This window comes from Parasteatoda tepidariorum, chromosome 6 (genome assembly GCF_982258835.1).
Source record: "Parasteatoda tepidariorum strain Cologne lab strain chromosome 6, Ptep-v5.0, whole genome shotgun sequence".
NCBI classification, from domain to species: domain Eukaryota; kingdom Metazoa; phylum Arthropoda; class Arachnida; order Araneae; family Theridiidae; genus Parasteatoda; species Parasteatoda tepidariorum.
Genome location: NC_141760.1, coordinates 55,847,915 through 55,867,717, shown reverse-complemented (window position 1 = coordinate 55,867,717; position 19,803 = coordinate 55,847,915). Strand labels below are relative to the sequence as shown.

General features: G+C 28.9%; 1 protein-coding gene across 4 annotated transcripts in view; it reads right to left on the bottom strand.

Annotated features, from left to right (window-relative positions):
- The window catches only part of LOC107452791 (serine/threonine-protein kinase mig-15), a 100,229-nt gene that overhangs the window by 70,487 nt on the left and 9,939 nt on the right, over positions 1-19,803 (bottom strand). For all 4 annotated transcript variants that reach the window (XM_087165890.1, XM_087165889.1, XM_087165892.1 and 1 more), the window contains exon 3: positions 4,827-4,883. In XM_087165890.1, the coding sequence (XP_087022016.1) occupies positions 4,827-4,883 (57 nt within the window). The remainder of the gene's footprint in view (positions 1-4,826; positions 4,884-19,803) is intronic.

Sequence of the window (19,803 nt, the reverse complement as noted above, 5' to 3'; positions counted from 1 at the left end):
AATAATAAAAAAAGAAACAATATGGAAGTTTTTATTTCAATGTAAAGAATTCTTGAAATCGTTTTTTTATCCTAAGAATTCTATATTTTCCGTTTTTTAGTTTATAATTTTTTGATAAAAATTGTTTTCAAAATACTTTTTTTGAAAAATTAAATGGTATAACATTATGTGTTTATGTGTACTTCTTGTATATTCCAATGTTTGAAGTAATATGATTCAGAAAAGTATGGAATAAAAATTCGGTACTTACTTATTAACGCCACCGCCGCTACAGATTTGGCGGTTTTTAAGTGCCGCTAATCTACACTTAAAATTTTTGCGACAATTCATAAAATAAAACACTTTATTTAAAATCAAAATAGTCAATCGGATTTCGGTGGAAAATGAGCCGATATAGAGTTTAGCATAGATTCAAAACAATCATATCGCCATATGAACTCTGATAAATAAGATTCCAAATGAAATAACATTTCCAAAACGTACGTTTACCAAGATAAAGTTTTATGTTGTGGGAATTGGTACATTTTCGTTTTTTCGGTAAAATATTTCCCTCCTAAAAAAATACAATTGCATCTTGTTTTGTTTTTGGCAAATCCCAAAGACGAATTTTTGTAGCACTAAAAATGGCGACAAAAAAGAATTGTTCATTTGTTTTTGTTTCGTCAGCATTCTTTATTTTACGTTTCTTAGTTTCTAAATAATGATTTTTATTGAAACTTGAAATTTTTTGATAAAAATTGTTGTCTAAAAACTTTGTTTACAAAATTGAATTTCATAAAATTATGAGGCTTATGTATACTTTTTGTTCATTTTAATTTTTGAAGTAATATGATTCTTAAAACTATAGAATGTAAAGTTTAAATGGGCCTTTCATGTTATATCATTAAATTTAGTAAAACTATTTCTCGGGCATTAGGTTTTAACTCTTATAAGAATATGCATATTTTTTTCTGTTAATGTACAAATATTTTTCCGATGTGTTTTGGATATTCCTTCTCTAATAAAAAGAGATACCATTTTGTTTTCGTTTGCATAAGAAAGAATATCAAGCATTTTTCTTTTTTAAATTTAATTAGTCACAATAAAGAAGGAACGTTGCAATGCTACATGCTACATTAACGACGTCTCTAGAGTAACTGAATGACGGTTCATGTAGAAATCGCAGGTATGCGTCTCATACAACAACGCCCCCTATAGTTCGTTGCGATCGCGAATAACAAGAACACTACTAAAATAATAGAACTTTTATTTTAAATTAGGGATACAAAAATCTTTATAGAAAAACAATACCTTTACGACTTTTATTAGTTTTATGCTGATGACAACCAAAACAATCTGGAAATGAATGAGTAAGAACTGGATCCTACCGCGTGATTTTTCAGCCAATAAAAATACTCCGACAATAAAAATCTTTTCACCTGACATGTAATAATTTGAAATAATGGAATCGACAACAAAAGACAATCTCAAAAATAATTTTTTTTTTAAATTTTAATTTTATTTTACTTTGTATGTCTTTTTTCTCTTCATTTTCATGCATTGTCATCCAAAACTGAACTATGTGCCAAATTTGAAGTTTGTAGTTAGTCGGGAAGTTAGTTTAAAATCGATTACAAAATACCACACGGACAGACATACACGAAGGCAAGTTTATATAAACGTGGTAAAATATATATTTATGGCTAAAAAAGCATTCTAAAAACTGTAGAGAAATGTAATATTTCCACAATAAAATATATATAATAATCTCACATATTTTAAGGTATTATTAATATTCCTTCAACTATTGCATTTAAATTAAATAAGCTAAAAGAAAAATCATAAAGAATCATTTAAGTCTTCAAGAGCAAGTAGAATAATTCTTGTGTTGTTTAAAAAAAATAGATTTTTTAACACAAAATGAAGCACTTAATAGCCGCATATCGCCCAAGTGATAAACCAAGAAACGTTTACCTCGAATATGCGTTTCAAGGAAATGATTAAATAAACCGCAAACATTCCCAGTAAAAGACTTGTTTTGGCAACATAAGATAGGGATAGAGTTAATCTCACTCTTTTAGTCGCCAAGGTAACTAAAATGAGTAATCGAAATATAATTGTAAAATCGAAATTAAAATTCATTATTGCATTAGGATGATAAGCAAATAATAAAAAAGTATGATACGAAGTACAATCATTTCTTTTTTTAAAAAAATCGCACCATTTACTTTCGAAAGTCATAATAAGCAAGTATCATGACTTTTTTGAATTCTAGATTTATTACTATTTACATTGCACTAATGGCAAAGTTCTCTAAAATTTTTGGAAGAATTAAAGATGAATAATTTAAAAATAATAACAGTGATAAAAATGCAAGAAAGATTGAGAGCTAAAGAAATATAAACCTGAATATAATTTAAAGCTTAAAAATATAAACAAAATATAATGAATCTAATTAGGTATTTTACATTTTATGAGGATTCTAATTAAGTATTTTACTTTTTATGGAAAGATTTAAATCATGATTGAAATCGCAATTTAAATCGATTTAAATCAGTTATTTTTTCAAGAAAATTATTTATTTATAATTAATTTAATAATCATTCAGTCGAAAATATTTCATAAATATATTCTTTTTTGTATTTCTGTTCAAGTCTGATTTCATTGATAATGCAGGTTTTATCCAAAGAAATAATTAAAAGGTAAATTAAAAGAAATAATTATTAATAATTAAAAGGTAAATTATTATATTACATAAATAGACTAATAAATTACTAAAATTACGAGACTAAACGTTAACAAAAGTAGCGTTGAACTGCTAAATTATAATTTCCTTAGTTGTAACGTAAAATAATAAACCTATTTCAATCATACCCATTTAGTTTTATGTTTATTTGAATCATGGAGTCTAGAGTACCGCTTTAAGAATCATGATTTGAATACTTTTAAGTGCTTTTAAAATACAAAAATACGTAGTTAGTGTTAACCAAGGATAAAAGAAAACTTGCTCTGCCAGAGATCCTTACAATACTTTTTCCCCCTTTAATTTTTTCTGATCTAAACTAATTTATTCTCATTGGATATCTAAGTGGCAAAATGCCACCCTGTCATTAAAATTTTAAGATGTTTAGCTTGAGCAAAAATAACTGCGATTTTATTTCTTCGGTGATTAGTAAGTAGTTAAAAAATAATTGTTAAAACATTTTAGTTAGAAATATTAACTATTTTAGGTACGTTTTTCTTTTTAAATAATATTAAGAACTGATAATATATTTTATAGGATGATTTGGCTTTTAAGTATAAAAAAACTAATTTGAATTGTTAAAAAAAATAATAAGATTTAAATTAAATAAATCTTTTTTTCTTTTGCCAAAGCTGCTTTTTATCACACGTAAGTGCGTTCTTCTGTTTTCCTTCCTCGTGAATTATATTATACAAATCTGATCTTAAGTTTCAGTAAGCTTTTCAAGAAAAAAGTTATCAAATAACTGAGAAGTCAGCAATTTTTCATTCCTAAGTTTGTTTGTTTTTTTCTTTTGCAACTTGGAAACCCTATAAACGATAAAGGAAAGTCTCAAAGAAGGCGAGTTGTGGAATTCAACTAAGCAATGACATCTTGACAGTTTTTCACGAACAAAAATCTGCTAACTCGCCGAGGTTACTTCTTCGTCTCTAAAAATACAACACCGGCTGTAAGGGAAAATAACACTAAAAATATAATAGAAGAGATAAAATGTTCTTTCTCACAGCGTGGGTAAACAAACAACGCGTTGCATCAACACGTGTAAACAAATAACGAAATGTTTACTCTATATAATTTGCAGCTTTATCTCGTTATATCACAATCGGGAAAACATTTAGAGGTTATCAGTTTTTAAAAGTGAAAATGCTTCATTTTAATTCCAAATGAGAAAAATACATAATTGAACTTTGATACATGAAACTACGATTCGAATACTACCTGATTAAGAACTTCAAAAATATACCAATAGAAAATAAGTCGACATGTTTCAAGCATTTCAAAAATAAGCGCCCTTTTTACAGATTTGCCAGGCGGGAATGAGAAGAAACTAATGGAATAAAAAAACGCAAAGTTGCCAATGAAAAATAAAAAAATTAAGATGAGAAACAAAATTTAGAAAAAACACAGCAACCGAGAGATTAAAAAAAATGTGAAAAACAGAACAAGAAAAACCACAGTGGCCGAGAGGGGCAAATAACAGTAAAATGCATTTCCAGTCATATCAGCTACTTTTAATGCTTTGGGATTTTGTATTATTCATGTGAATAATGATTTCTTCGTTAACGACATTAATTTTTCAATACCTCTTCATCATCAGCATTGGCACGACAGCCCTTTGTGAGCCTGGGCCTTCCTCAGAAGCTTTTCCCATTCTGCCCTTCTCCCAGCAATTGTTTTCCAGTTCTTTACTTTTAGGATGGCAAAATCCTCATCTACACAGTCCTTCCATCTCTTTTTTGGCCTTCCTCTTGGCCTTTTATTGATACCTCTTCATAGCACGTGGAAATGTATTTTACCCTGATGTCTTTGTTCTATTTTCATCTTTTTTCTCTGTGTTTTTCTGGTTTTGTTTTTCCAACTTTACGTTTAATTTTCCATATCACTTTCGTTTCTTCTCATTTTCACGTCTTTATTACTTTATTATAATTCTTTATTATTTTTACAAGTTTCAACTTACTTTAAAACGTCACAGTTATGATAATATAATAGTCAAGTCAATAAGTCAAGTTTATGATAAATAAATTTTCGTTTCTTTATCACTTATTTTTAATTTTTTATTAGAACACTACAGTAACTGCCACTGTTTAGATATAAAATTACATACCTCTGTCACATCCATAATTTTGATTGCTGCAAGCTGACCAGTTTTCGTATGACGACCCTAAAAAAAAAGAAAGAAAAATCATACACACATTAACTGTAGTTACTAAATCGCAAAACGTAAATAATTTCTAAGAAAAATGCATTGTATTAAAATATCATACTCATAGAACAATAATATCGAGCAATTAAAAAACGTGAGTGTTTCATAATGGACTCCGAGAAAAGAGGTTTGAAATCGATTTTCTTTCTATTGCTAAGAACGCTAAAATAAAATTTCAAAAAACTGATACAACAAAATTTAATTTAGAAAAAAAAATTTAAATATGTAATTTACCAAATAAAAATGATTTAAGAAATAAAATGGTACGTGTATGCATCATAGGCCAAATCAATGGACAAATCATTTAGTTGAACACTAGTTTTTTATGAAATTTATTTTATCTTTATTTCATTTCCTGAATTTGCAACTTTAACACATGATGAAAACATATGATTAATCAGAAATCGAATAATTATACGCTTTCAAAATGTCGAATTTGTCAATGACCGTGTAAACTTAAGAAACTAGAGTAGTTTTAAAAATTTCTCAACAGAGAGCGTTTACTCAAATTGAATTATTAATATTTTATAAGAATATTTTTCAGAAAATTAAAATTACAGAAAAATAAATGTCAGTGTGTTAATAAAAAATATTGATTGAAATAATGCGTTTAGCATGTTTGACCGAAATCAACCATTTTTTATTCTGAAAAATGTAAAGATAAAGCTGATCGTTTTATTGTGGATATGTGTCTGATAACCACAATTCTCTTGACTTTTTCGATAAATAAGTTTCCGTTCCGCAAAGGGTTAACTAACTCATTATGCTAAACATTAAAATCACATAATGTCTAATATTAAAATCGGTTTACATCCTAGTCATTGACATTTGAGGATTTGTGCACATCTATAACTTCCCACATTGAAAATTAAACTGAAAATGAATTGCATTGCATTGACGTTGTCTTTGGAAGCTCTGTCGTCAAGGAAAATTAAAAAAGACACAACTAGCCTCACACTTGAATCAATGCGATGATTTTAAACTATATAATATCTTGCAGTGAAGAATTATCTAGTTTTTAGAACAGACAAATAGCTTAAATATTTTAAAAGTTATAAAACTATTTTAAAAAACGCCAATTTGGCGACATTTTTCCACCCATAGATGAAAATTATCAAAATCACTGCCTTATTCGCTAATTTTTATGCGGCCATGTAATACATACAGCATTGGAGTAAGTTTTTAACATATAAAATATATTTAGAATAAAATTAATAAAGGTAATAAAAACATATCCAGTGGTAGACAGATCATGGGTCAGAAGTTATAATCCCCTTACTGTCGGGTGAAACGGGAGAGGTTTTCGCGGTTTTCATCACCATGTCACGCAAATCCGGATTAGTTCCACTCATAAGTCCTCCACAAAGGTTAGTTTTTCCCAATGCTTAATCCAGGAGGAGTTTTCATGTTTTCGGGGTTGGGTTCAAAATTACAGGGCTACGGAGCTAAATGCTTGTAGCCGTAAGCTAAGAATTGAATCGGCTGTTCAACGCCAGCTATAAAATAAAATCATTCCATCATGACGTTTTTACATTTCCATGAAATTTTTTCGGCATAGTTTTTGACAGAGAGTGCACGCACGAAATGCCAAGTTCAATTTCAGGACGTCTGCAAATATCAACTGTAAAAATACTTGAATTTACAAAAAAAAAAAAAAAAAAAATGGTTAAAGTATAGTATCAAAAAAGACTAATTAATATGTATAGACTATATAACAAAAGCAAATTTGCTACGTCCTTAATACGAACAACAAAAAAATACTAACACTTACTTAAAAATATGAGATAAACAATTTTAAAAAATACTACTCTTTAAAGAGAATAAGCACTGAAGCAAGCAAAAGAAGACGTCAAAATTGATAACTTTTATTCATCACACCTTTTCCAAAAGACCTATTTTTTCCACGTATGAATGGCAGATTCTAAACGCATCAATGATGTAATTCGAAAAATAATAATGATGTACAGTTGGTGATATAAAAAGAGCGAATTCAACAGTCATCGTATAATCTTTAAACCCATCAAAACCCATATTCATTATCTGACAGTAACAGTCTTCAAAAACAGTTAGGCAATCAAAAGGATATGAAAACAAGCACGTTGCGCGTTTCTGTGCAACTAAGCATAGCAAAAAAGCTAAAGGCAAGTATTCTTTAAATGAAAGCCACGGAATTCCAGAGCAAGGGAACAATAAAAATGTAGTGTTTTGGGGAAAATATGACTAAACACCTACAAGGGTCAGCCGACCGACCATCGGTCGACCACGATTATTACAATGATTACCCATGACTAACGGGCGTGACCTTTAAGTTGACAACTTGAGTATCCGCTTTTTCGTAAGTGCCACGCTATTTTTCTCACTAATTATGAATTACTGAATTTTTTTTAAAGGAGAGTGACACATTTAAAAAGCCTCATGATAAATTCATAAAAGAATTTTCTAAATATTAATGTGAGGATAACCACAAATTTGCATTTCAATTTAAATAGTTAACAAATTTCGTGACTCGAGTTTCTTTCAAAGCTTTAATAGCCACACGTGACGTCATGTCTTTAAGACTAATTCAGAAAGAACTTGAGATTGGTTTTTGTAAATTGTTTTACCAATCCCAAAAATGATTTCTCATTTCACAAGAAAAAACACTATTAAGTAATTGCTCATGAAATTAAAATAGCTAGAGGTTCAAATTCGGTTGAAGTTTTCGAACTACGAGGGAGGCATGAAATTTGTTTTTCAAATTATTTTGTACGAGTAAACGTTCGGGAGAGAGTAAAAGTTAACAATGGTTACATGAGCCTCAAAATATTAGAACTGGTGCCCAATAAAAAGCTAAAATCTATTAAACGAAGATTAAAACCAGCAAAACTAACTTATTTCTTTCTCTTATAAGCGAATGTAAGGAAGATTTTCGGGTTTAATATTGAAAATATAGAACACTATTAATGATATATATGGTGGTAGTTAAGGATAAATAGTTAAATTGTGACATTATATAATAATGAATTAAGTTTCTACCGCATTTTTGTTTTTTAGGTACCCGTATCATCCCTGTAATAATGCCAAAATATTGAGAAAGATTTGTGTTTTTTCTCGATAAATTACACAGAATTTATATTTGCTTTAATAACATATAATTTATGCAAAACTAAAAATGTATTGGTTTTTAAATTTAAAATAAAATATTAGTTCTAAAATAAATATTAGTTCTAATATTCAATATTTAAAAAAAAAATATGCATATGAGTTTTTACACATCTTCTAGAAAATCCCCAAGAAATCTACAACGCCCACTAGGGGAAATAATTTACTAACTTTATTTTTCTACCTACACATGGTTACATAATTAGGTTTCGAAATTTCATCTTTAGAAACGCAAAACTAATACTTGTATTACAATTCATATAACTTTTATTTGCATTTGAATAGGTATGGGCTCAAAAAAAAAATTTTCACTGTAGAGAGTATGTGAATGATCAGAAACAAACTAGTCAAAAAATTATATAAGGGTCACAATTTTATAAAAGTAAAAATTATGCCAGTAGTTTAACCTTACCGGTCCGCGATAAAACACTAAAATATTTTACCGATCCTTCGAGTAAATTGGGTTAAGAAACACAGTACCAAAGCATTATTTTTTCCGGAAAACTATATTCCAAGCATAATACGTTCACCTCAAGAATTTTTAAAAAAAAATTTAGACGCGATACAGTTAAATACTTATAGTATCATACTTTTCTTAATGGTAGTTAGTTACTTAGTTCTAACGACAAAGTAAGGTAATCAGACACATGATCGTCCTTTTTCCGTAAAAACATTTTTTTATTTCCCGTGTCATGGGCTTTGGACCAGTATGATATGGAATAACCTTACAAGTTAAAGTAAAAATAATAATTTATTTTCTTGGATTATTTTGAAAATAAATAAAAAAATTCCTTAATAATTGAATACATTCGGTTACTTTTAGAAGCAAAAGAAAAAATAATAAGGTTACAGAATTGCACGTGATATCGATTAATACAGTTTTCGTGCATAGAAGCTATTTTAGGTCTCGAAAAAACTAAATTAAGGAATGCAGTTAGAATTAATGTTGCATTTTTGTCAGTTACTTTTCTTATGTAGGAAAGAATATCGAAAATGCGTCATGACATATTTATTTGCGCATTAAAAAAATCTCAAGTTGAAGATGGCACATGATATTAGTCAACAATTTAAAAAGATATCCTTGTTGCACATATAAATTAATATATTCTATATTAATATAATCTATAAATTAATATATTCTATAAATATATGGATGCTCTCAAATCATAAAATGTTTTTGAGGACACACCGCTAATTTGTCCTCAAATCATGGTTGTCAAATCTGGTCGCCTTACCTAAATCACCGAAGATCCTCAGGGCTCGAATAAAGAAAAAGAGTTTTTATTTTTGACCGCTAAGACATGTGTAAGTAACAGAAAATATCTATCATCTCGTCAGGGAAGATGATATTGTGCATCATATTAGGAAAAATAGGGTTAGTTCTATATTTGTTTCATAAATAAATAAAAAATAAAAGCTAAAAAAAAAGATATAAAATCTAAGCATTCCACAATTAGCTTATTGTAAAAACATTTCCCATGTGCACGAGGAGAAAAAAAATACATTCTCCAGAACAAAATAGGAGATTCTATTCTATCTATCATTAAAGCTGCTAACCTTGGAGAACATTAGATTGCAAAGCTGAACTGCGAGATACAACAAGGGAGATAACAGAAAACTCCCCACCCCAACAACACATCTTGAACTGCCTTGAAAAAGCGACAGTGAGTCATCACTCAAATGTTCCATTATAATATGCCCGCAACAGAATGAATAATAGATGTCGTTACCTGGTGGTTGAAAGAACCATAAAGAATGAAAAATAATTAAATTGATTTAAAGCAGAAACCAACGACATAATAGTCAAACTATACCAAGATAGCTCATCTAGATTTTTCACCATTGATAAATACAATAAAAGAGAATACAAACTAAAATATAATACAAGTTTTAATTGTATGTTTAAAAAAAGTTCCACTACAATTCTAGAATTTAAAAATAAGAAATGAAAAACGTTTGCAACAAGTTATTAAAATAAAAACGATATTTGAGAGGTTTAGTTTAAAAGGAAATTCTGAAAGAATAAAAAGCTATGAATTAGGCATTAGAGACATCGTATGATATCTATGACAATGATATTATGCGCAATAAGCAAAAGTTCAGTTTTGATATCCTTTTGTATAGTGCGAAAAAAATTATATGTATAACATTAGATCTAATAATCGGAACTGCATATTCTAAGATTCACTCATAATGGCTTGATGCTAATTAATTAATTAGTGCAGACGAAAATTTAAGTTACGAAATCAGACAAAAAAACGTACTTTCTTTGAATAAACATATCTTTTTTACGATGGATTTGGATTTCTGACTCCCAAAATATAGGGTGGGCTCCCACAATTTGGTCAGGAGAGCGATCCAAAGTTTGGATCCTTTAATGCCAATTTTACTTTTTGCGTTATATCTCGCGAATTGAAATGGTTTAGCACACAATTACAAAATTTATTTATCCAGAGATAATTCCATGCTAAAAACAACTTTAAATTAATATTCATCTTTTATTATTTTATTTATTAATAGCCGAGAAAATTTTGTATTCAATGTATACAATTTTTACATTATTTTAATGAAGGAAATTGTACGTCTTTTCTTAACAATTCTTTTACAAATCTTTTTTAACAATCAATTATTTTTAAAATATTATTTCCTTCAAAAAAATAGATTTTGTAGCTTAAAATATTAAAAAAGAATATTAAATATAAAATTATAAATACAGTATAAACCCTAAAATAGTGGACACAACACAGAACATGACTGGGAAAATGTACTAAAAAAACAATTACCTTAATGGGGGCTCAAGCTTTTATTAACAATTCGATCAAATTATATGTATCATAATTTACAAGTTGTTTCAACCCCTGTTTTGAGGGTCGTAAGATCAAAAACTATTCAAGGTGTAAAGTTATTATTATTTTTTTTTTAAATCTGTTTATTGGTTAACAATTGTGTTCCAGTATATATTACGTAATTAGTGTACGAAAATAAATACAGTGAAAAAACTATACGGGCTAAACTAATTTTCCGTCTTTTATTACCAGTTTCATAACATATTTAATCTTTGGTATAATAAAAGTCGTTTAAATAAGTTAAGAATGTTATGTTAGAAATAACATTAAACTTGAGGTTTGGATAAACTTCTGCTAAAAAGAGAGAATTTCGTAAGTTTAATATCATGTTATATTTGAACGTTGCGTAAAAAAGGTAATGTTTCACGTTGCGCCTTCCACTTAAAAAAATTTTAAAAACGAATGAATTAACGCTTATTTCAATCTCGAAGTAGTCATTTACAAAAATCTCAGTACAGCTCAATAAATATTTATAGCCAAATAATGTTCAATTACGAAAATTGTCTCTGCCATAAATCCAGCAATGAAATTTATGGCTTTTGAACACTTTGAAGAGCAATAACTTCTTATTTAACACATTTAAAAAGCATTCCATTGTTCCATTCTCTAATTCGAGGATCAACCAGCGAAAGAAAAACAGAAGGGGGAAAACAAAATAAAAAACAAAGCTCAAGGCCTTTACAGGCTTTAGTATGGAAGAAAGGACGAAAGCATGGTCATCATGTAACACGGAGAAAGAAAAAAAAAATTCGATAGCCGGTAATGGAATGGGTCAACTTACTAAAGATTAAATTAGAGTCTTCAATGTCACAAGGATTTATTCCTGACTCATGAGATGTGGGAAGTTGTTAAACAATACTCAAAATTCAAAAGAGTAAAACAAAAAATTACTGCGTGTATTTAAAAAAAAAGCACGTAACAAAAAAAATAACTAAATGCATACTTTTTAATTAATAATTGGACAAAATTATAATACAAGAAGCTCTATTTTTTTTTTCAAACATTTAATTTATAACGGTCTGCTAGACTGTAACCGTATATGTATAAAATGACTATAACAATTATTTTGTACTTTTACGTAACGATGACTATACGTTTAGAAATCAAACTTGTCTGCATAAATGAAAAAACGTAAATAAACACAGTAAAAAAAAAAATTTCACCTCATTTGGCACTTTTGGTATATAAATGCTAATATTTTGATGAAATTGATTATTTTAATTTGTATAAAAAAGATGCTTTCTTGAATCATAAAAAAAACTTAAAAAGTCATAACATCACTTATAGCATTTAAAAGGCAGATTTATCTGAAGGAAAAGAAGAAGAAAAAACATTCCATAAAAAGAAAGAAATAACATATTTTTTAATGCACAATTTGATACCAACATCTCATGATATTCTAGATCAGAGGTTCCCTATTTTTTCGAAACTTTAAATAATCGACCTTTTCCGGCGGTACACCGACTTTATAAATAAAACGTTATAACCTATAAAAGACTATTCTTAAAATATTTAATTAAATGATTGATGATTTTTTATCGATCTTAAATTAGGTTTTATGCCCGACGGTTAAATTTGAAGTCATTGTGTTATATCAAATCAAATCTAGTTATGAATTTGCTTTTTGGAGTATACATATAAATAAGCTGAAAATTAACAAAATAAACCTAATTATGATTTACTTAGAGATCAAAACTAATAGAGCTGCTATAAATTTTGAAAATGGTTATTAGAGAAATATATTTCCTTATTAAAGGATTTAATTATCTTATTTTGAATACAGAACTGCGGTGATGGAAATACTAATGCAATATTTTATTAATTCTTATTCTTTTCATAATTTGTTCCATACATCGTTATCAGAAATATACTTGTTTTTAAAAAATATCACTTCTATTTCATTGACATTTTACTTTTAATCATAAATAAGGTTAAATAAATTATGAATTAGAGATTGGATCTAAATATAGGAGGTTTTAAAACTCATCACTGGTTTTAAAAAGTATTAACCCACGGAACATTTTTAATTCTTCTACAGAACCTCAGGGTTCCGTAGAACACCATTTGTGAACCACTGATCGAGATATAAAATCATGTTTTAACAGTCAAATTGTACATTTACTATGATTATATGTTTGGAAATGCTTAAAAGAACAAAAATTATCAAGAGATATTTCCTTAAGAACAGTAACTCATCAAAGGTTATTCCAGATTTTTCGTATAATTGTGGAAAATCAACGCAACAAATTTTGTGGGAAAGAAGGTCCTATTTTTGTGAATTTTTTAAAATGGCGAAAATCACGCATGTGCTGACTTTTTGTAAAAGGTCCTGCTCTGAGAATATGTAAAAAAAAATCTGCTAAACTTTTTCTATGTCTAAAACTTACTTAGAGTCAGATTTTTCTGCCCAAATCCTAATATTGTGAGTGTAAAGGATGGGGGGGGGGGGAAACATTCTTTCAAGGAATTGTAGTTTAAAAATTATGAATTAAGGACGTTATCTGTCAGAACTAAGAACAAGCCACCATTAAGACACCATTTTGATTATAAACTATCAGCTGGAGCTGACTTCATAGGTCACGAGTGTGGTTATCTGTGATCTCCTTGAAGCGCAAGTACCCAACTATAAAATAAAATAAAATATTTCAGGAGAGCTCTAAGAAAAGTCAGGAGGTGATTCTGGGCCAAACAGACCTCTCGGTCCTAATTTTTATGCAACAATTTGAAACTATAAATTAGGATTCTTTCCCCTCAAAAGTTGAGAGAAATCGAAACAAAATGAGCCGCGGTGGCCCCTCCCTATAAGCTGACTTAAGTTCGAATCTCAGAGATAGCTGGTTGTTATGAATTCTGTCCCCAGCTTAAGCCTCCGAGCCGACTTAAAATATGCTTTTCGGTACACGGATCATGGGTTAGAATCCCCTTACCATCAGGCTAACAGTGGGAAGTTTTCAAGATTTCCCTTATCATGTAACGCAAACGAGAGTTAATCCAATTAAAAAGTTATTCACGACAGCTAGTTTGTTCCAATGATCGACAAAGGATTTCTGTTGTCTTCTGGGTCGGGTTCAAAATTACAAAGATACGGAGTTAAACACTGATAAGCGTAAACTCAAAAATGGGTCAGCTGTTCAACGTCGGTTATAAAATAAAATCCTCATCACAATCGTCAGTTCAATAAACAGGCTTCCTCTTGCGATTTAAACCTAGCTAAGTAACTTATTGCTTCGATTTAAAAACTGCAAGAATTTAATGGATTCGAAATATACAAGGAAATACACACACATTTCAAAAACAAATATGAGGAAAAACAATTCCCGTCCTTGAAGGACGTCAAAAAGTTACTTTCGCGTTAACAGATGGTATGACGAGAAAGTAACCCCATTTTTCCCTCCTCTCATCATAAATCCAACAACCACGAACTTCTTTTTTTCAATTGTTACAAGAATATTTTTAAGCTTAGAGAGCATACTTTCCGACAAGTTCCTTACCATAGAACACCCAGATAAAGTTTCTTCGATTATTATCATAACCCATTCTTTAGACAGATTGGGGTCAAAGTACAGAAACATGACGAGTTGGTCAGATAACATGAGAAAACACGTCATATCAAAGGCATATAAAACTAATGATTCTATTTACATCAGGATAACTCAGGCCGACCACACCCGTAAAAACTCAACATGAAGTAATCAATCGGATATAAATTGGAATATTGCCGGTAAAAGCTTTATAATAATAATACCTGTAGAGTAGGCATTCGAAATTGAAAATAAAAATAAACAGTTTAAAAAAAGTGCAACAAGGCAGACTAGTAAAAGAACAAAAAAGTATAAAACATATGGTTATTTATTTATTTTTTTTTACTTTTTCTAAACTAAGTTATATCAGGTCGTAATTACCCATATCATTAGAACTTTTTGGAAAACAATAATTTTAAGAAAAGGATAAAAATGGTTTCAAACTTTTCAAAAAGTTCAAAACAAAAAGTTCAAACTTTTGAGTTCGACAGGTTCATAACACCTTTTTAACTAAGCCAATCACCATTAGAAAAAGAGAAAGACCATGACTTAGGTCCGACTGCTTAGAAAATGACTTTAAAACTATAAATCTATAACAAATAACTATAGAAAAACTATAAAGTAATAAATTGGAAATCCTTGGCCAAGAGCAGGACGGCTTGGGATAAAATTCTGCGAAATGCCAGGGCAAACCGCGGCTGACACGCCAGTGACAAGGTTCATAACATACTAAATTATTTAGTCTTAAGTTAGACATGGGTGCCACAAATCCAATATATCTCATTAATCTCTCCCCCCTCCCTTTTTTAAAACATTTAGACTTGTTTTATAACACCAATTCACTGATTCTTCATGAAGTACAAATTGTAATTATTTGGCGCCGCATAGCTGCATCCGGCTCTTGTTCCATTAAACAATACAACCAGTTACTACTGACGAGAACATCGATGCACTGTGGCTTTTACTGCTCTAAACTTACTGTCTAAAACCCACATGACATGTGGGTTTTACTGTCCTTAACTGATTAAAACTTTCCTAAACTGTCTTAAAGTGTTCACAATCTTAAACATTGGTATAAGGTAAAAATTCTATATGTGTAACCATTGTACATATAACAATTACATATATTAATAAATATTTGATACTTTTTATACAATTTGCTTTAACTTATGAAAGGAAAATAATATAATAGGAAAAGATTTATAACTTCTGAAGCTCCACAATTCATTGAACAAGAATGAAAACCTTATCCCTTAAATATGAATAAATATGCTTTTTAATACTGATAAATTATGTTTTTGCGTACGGATAAATAAATGCAATATTAAAAATAATAATAAGCTTTTTTAATAAAACAAAAACTTGTCTGTTTTTTGTTCCAAAATTAACATTTTATTTTTCGCAATATTTTTTTTAAAATTGTGACATAATTTGAATAAAAGTGTCTTGTACAGGACGGTTTAAACCATGGATTAACCCATTCTGCCCTAAACCTTGCCTTGCTAAGGAGGTAAACGGTTCGGTTTCGTAAAAAACTGAACTAAACAGAATACCTCCAAAGAATTCCTAGATAAAAAGAGGCTCTAATTTACACCTCTCCCACCCCAAAAAAGTATTTAAAAAAAAAATGAAGAAAATTGTTTACACAAAAAAGCAAGTGATAATGCTATTTTAATCAACCTTGATTGCTAATGACATACTATAAATCCGTTCCGTTCAACGACTGAGTAAATTCTGTTTCATACAGAACAAGTTGAAGCACGAAATCTGTTCCACGAAAAATATAGCAGCGGAAATATAAGGGAAGGAAATTTCTCTTATCGCGGCGTAGAAACCGATTCTCAAAGAGGTCTAGACTAGAATTGGCCACAGTTTCATCAAAATATTGACAAAGCAGGCAACTGAAATCTAGAGATTAAATCGAACCGCAAGCATCAATGTCAAAAATACCTTTATATCCCTTGCAAAATATCGATTACAAATAGGTATTCCATTATGAAGCGGTGAAATAATTATTTCAGACATAAGATGGTTTACAAAGAAATAACTAATTTCTTAACAGTATCAATCAGTTTAATAATCCTAGAATATAAGATATTTGATCGGTAAATCACGCTAAGTTCTTAACGATATATTATTTGGTGCTATGTAATTCCGAACACACTATGCGCGTATGAGTGCGTATTCTTCTTCAAAATTAAACTAAAATTCAAACCACGTATACGTAGCAGAATTTACCCGCGATCTCAACGCCGTTAGAGATTATTGCAAAATTTCAGCTTAATCTACCCTGCATGTAACGAAATTTACAAAAAAGGGTCCTTAAAAATTATAAATAATGACTTAATATTAGATAAATTTGCGTCGATTTTCATAACATATTTTTAAAAAAAGTGGAATAAACCCCTATACAGACAAATCAGCAATAAGCAATAGAATAAGAAAAAAATTCTTAACTTCTCGTTCCTTGCAATATTTTCTAGTTTTAGCTTCTTAAAAACTTAGATGAAGAACAAGTATAATATAAAAAGATAAAAAAAATTTAAGTCAGCAATTACTACTTAGGTCAAAAAAGATAAATTTTATTTTAGTTACTTTTTATTAAATAATTTAAAAATTCTCTCTAAATTTAATTCTAAATCTAATCTAATATTAATTAATTAATGAATTAATATTTGAAAAAATTACATTAACATCAAAGTGAACTAACTAAACTTTTTAATCAATATCGCCACCATCATGCCATAGATCTACGAAATAGCTTACCTTTAAGCTCCATACAATTAAAATATAACTGATTTAATCGAAATATAACCTAGGATGTAAAAGCTTACGTGTATATTTTTATTTACTAATTGCTTTAAGAATGCAGTTCTTTCTTAAAAAAAAAATTTTATTTATTTTTTACTTTTTTTTTTTGTTTTATTTATTTACTTATTTATTTTTTTTATTATTACTATCATTTTTTTTTTTTTTTTGGCAAAACTTTACAATTACAACTAGCTGTACAAGTTTATCTCCAAAAAATAAACCTAAAAAAAAATTATAGTAATTCGGTGAAAATATTAGATATTAGATATATGTTGAACTAAACCTTCCGGCTGGAATACAAAATCATCCAATTTAAATATTATATTTTGAAATAACGGAAAGTGGGTAAATGCGTGTGGGAAAAAAAATATTTGAATACAAGTGTCTAGAAATTATTACGATAGGGTAATACTTTTCATTATTTTTATAGCAAGTTATAAAAATAATGAAAATAAAACCTTGTAAAAATAAATATGATTTCATACAACCATAAATACATTTGATGAGTGATTAAGACACGTGTTACACTTCTATCAACAAAAGCTCTAAGTTCTCCTAACAAGGGCCTCTCGCGGAAGAAATAACACAGATGCAGCGTTATATATGACACACCTGCTGATTGGCATTTTCCCACAAATATATCGCGAAATAAAACCTTAAGTAATTAACGATATTACGATTAATCGATTTCATTAGATCAAGCAGCTAATTTAAAATAGGAATACTAAGTGACAGGCCTAAAATAATTAGTAATACTTCATAAGAAGTAATTCTTCGATTATTCATCTTAAATAATACGGGTCCGTTAGATTAATTTTTAAAAAAATATAGAGAGACATTTTAAAACGCACAAACCTACCTAAAATAATTTAAAATAGGAATACTAAGTGACAGGCCAAAAATAATTAGTAATACTTCATAAAAAAAAAACATTCTTCGACTATTCATCTTAGATAATAAGGGTCCCTTAGATTAATTTTAAAAAAATATTGAGACATTTTAAAACGCACAAAACTAAAAAAACTTATTCGAAAGTTTGAGCACTGCTGTTTTTTAAAAAATTATAATGCACATTTGGTTTACCGATTTGGCTTATCAAATTGATTTTAAATTTTTTGTTTTAAACTATCAAATGAAACGTTTTAACGTCTTGATTTTCTGCTCTCGATGCCATAAGACAAATTTTCAAAAAAATTTGCGACAATAGCTTTAACCAGAGCTCTTCCTAGAAATAAAAAAGGGCACTTTGAGTTTTGAAAGGGCACTCACTTAACATCTCAAACATTTATCAAAATGTGTAATATTATGTAATGACTGAATTTTATGCTCAACAATTTTTAAATTATCCGCTCGTACTAATTTATGAGTATATTTCAAATGGTAATTCTCTCTCATTACCAAAATAAGAGAAAGATTTTTAGTTTACAAAAATAATTAAAGGCACGCTAAAAAACAATCTCTGTGCAAATATTTTTCCAAAAAAATTAAACGAGCGATAAATGATTAATTGATAAACAAATTGAAATATTTTTTCGATAATGCAAATATAAAATTATAAAAAAAATGAGCATTTAAAAATGCATTATAAAAAAAAGTTTTTATTTTTAAAAAAAAAAATTTAAATCACTTAAAATTTATTAATATCCCCCCCCCCCCGAAAAAAAACATGAACAGCTGAGAATAATCCTATAATATTTGTACTAATAGTAATCAGAATTCAACCTATTTCACTGCTTTTTAAAAATTACTGCAGGTGGAGAAATAGAGTCAACCGAAAGATAAACACGCAGGTAATTTTTATCAAGCTAAACCACTATTTTAACTGTATCTGGGGTCTCCTACAAGGAAAGGCAAGCGTTCTTCAGTAAGATTACAAAAGGTCATCAAAATGACGTGACAAGATGGTAAAAGATAAATAGAATGATTACTACAGGGGTCAAAAACTGCTAGAATATGAAGCGACAAGGAGATAAAAATTTCTACTTAAAAAAAAACAAAAGACAGGAATGACACTTCAGCGAGCATATTATTATTCTCACTTCTTATAAATTTGAAGATGTTTCTTTGAATTTTAAAAATTCGAGTTCGGAGATTAATTGCCAAAAAAATTATGTTAAAACTTATTATTTTTTCAGCTTTCGCGAGTCGCAAATAATTAAGTTTTTATTACACTGATTACAACTTAATTATTCGTAAGAGGGATAAAGAACAACAATCAGTTTGCCTTTAAAATTAAAAAAATAATAATAATAATTACAAGTCTTTAGTCATTTATCAATTCATCATTACAAGATTTAAGTATATTTCCGAAATAAAAATTTTAAATTTTGCACTTTTTCTTCTTAAGTGATCAGTGCAGGGGCTATGAAGATCAAAGCTATACAATTTTAAAACCAATGGCACTACCGTGAAAGTTTTGCCCTGCAGGATGCTTTTTCAGGAAAAGGAATAAAAGAAAGATCCGAGCTGTATGGTGGATGAGCTAAAGTTTTCCATTTGAAACTTTTACGTAGGACTTTGCTTTGAATAGTTTAGCGAGGACGAGCGCACGGGATTATT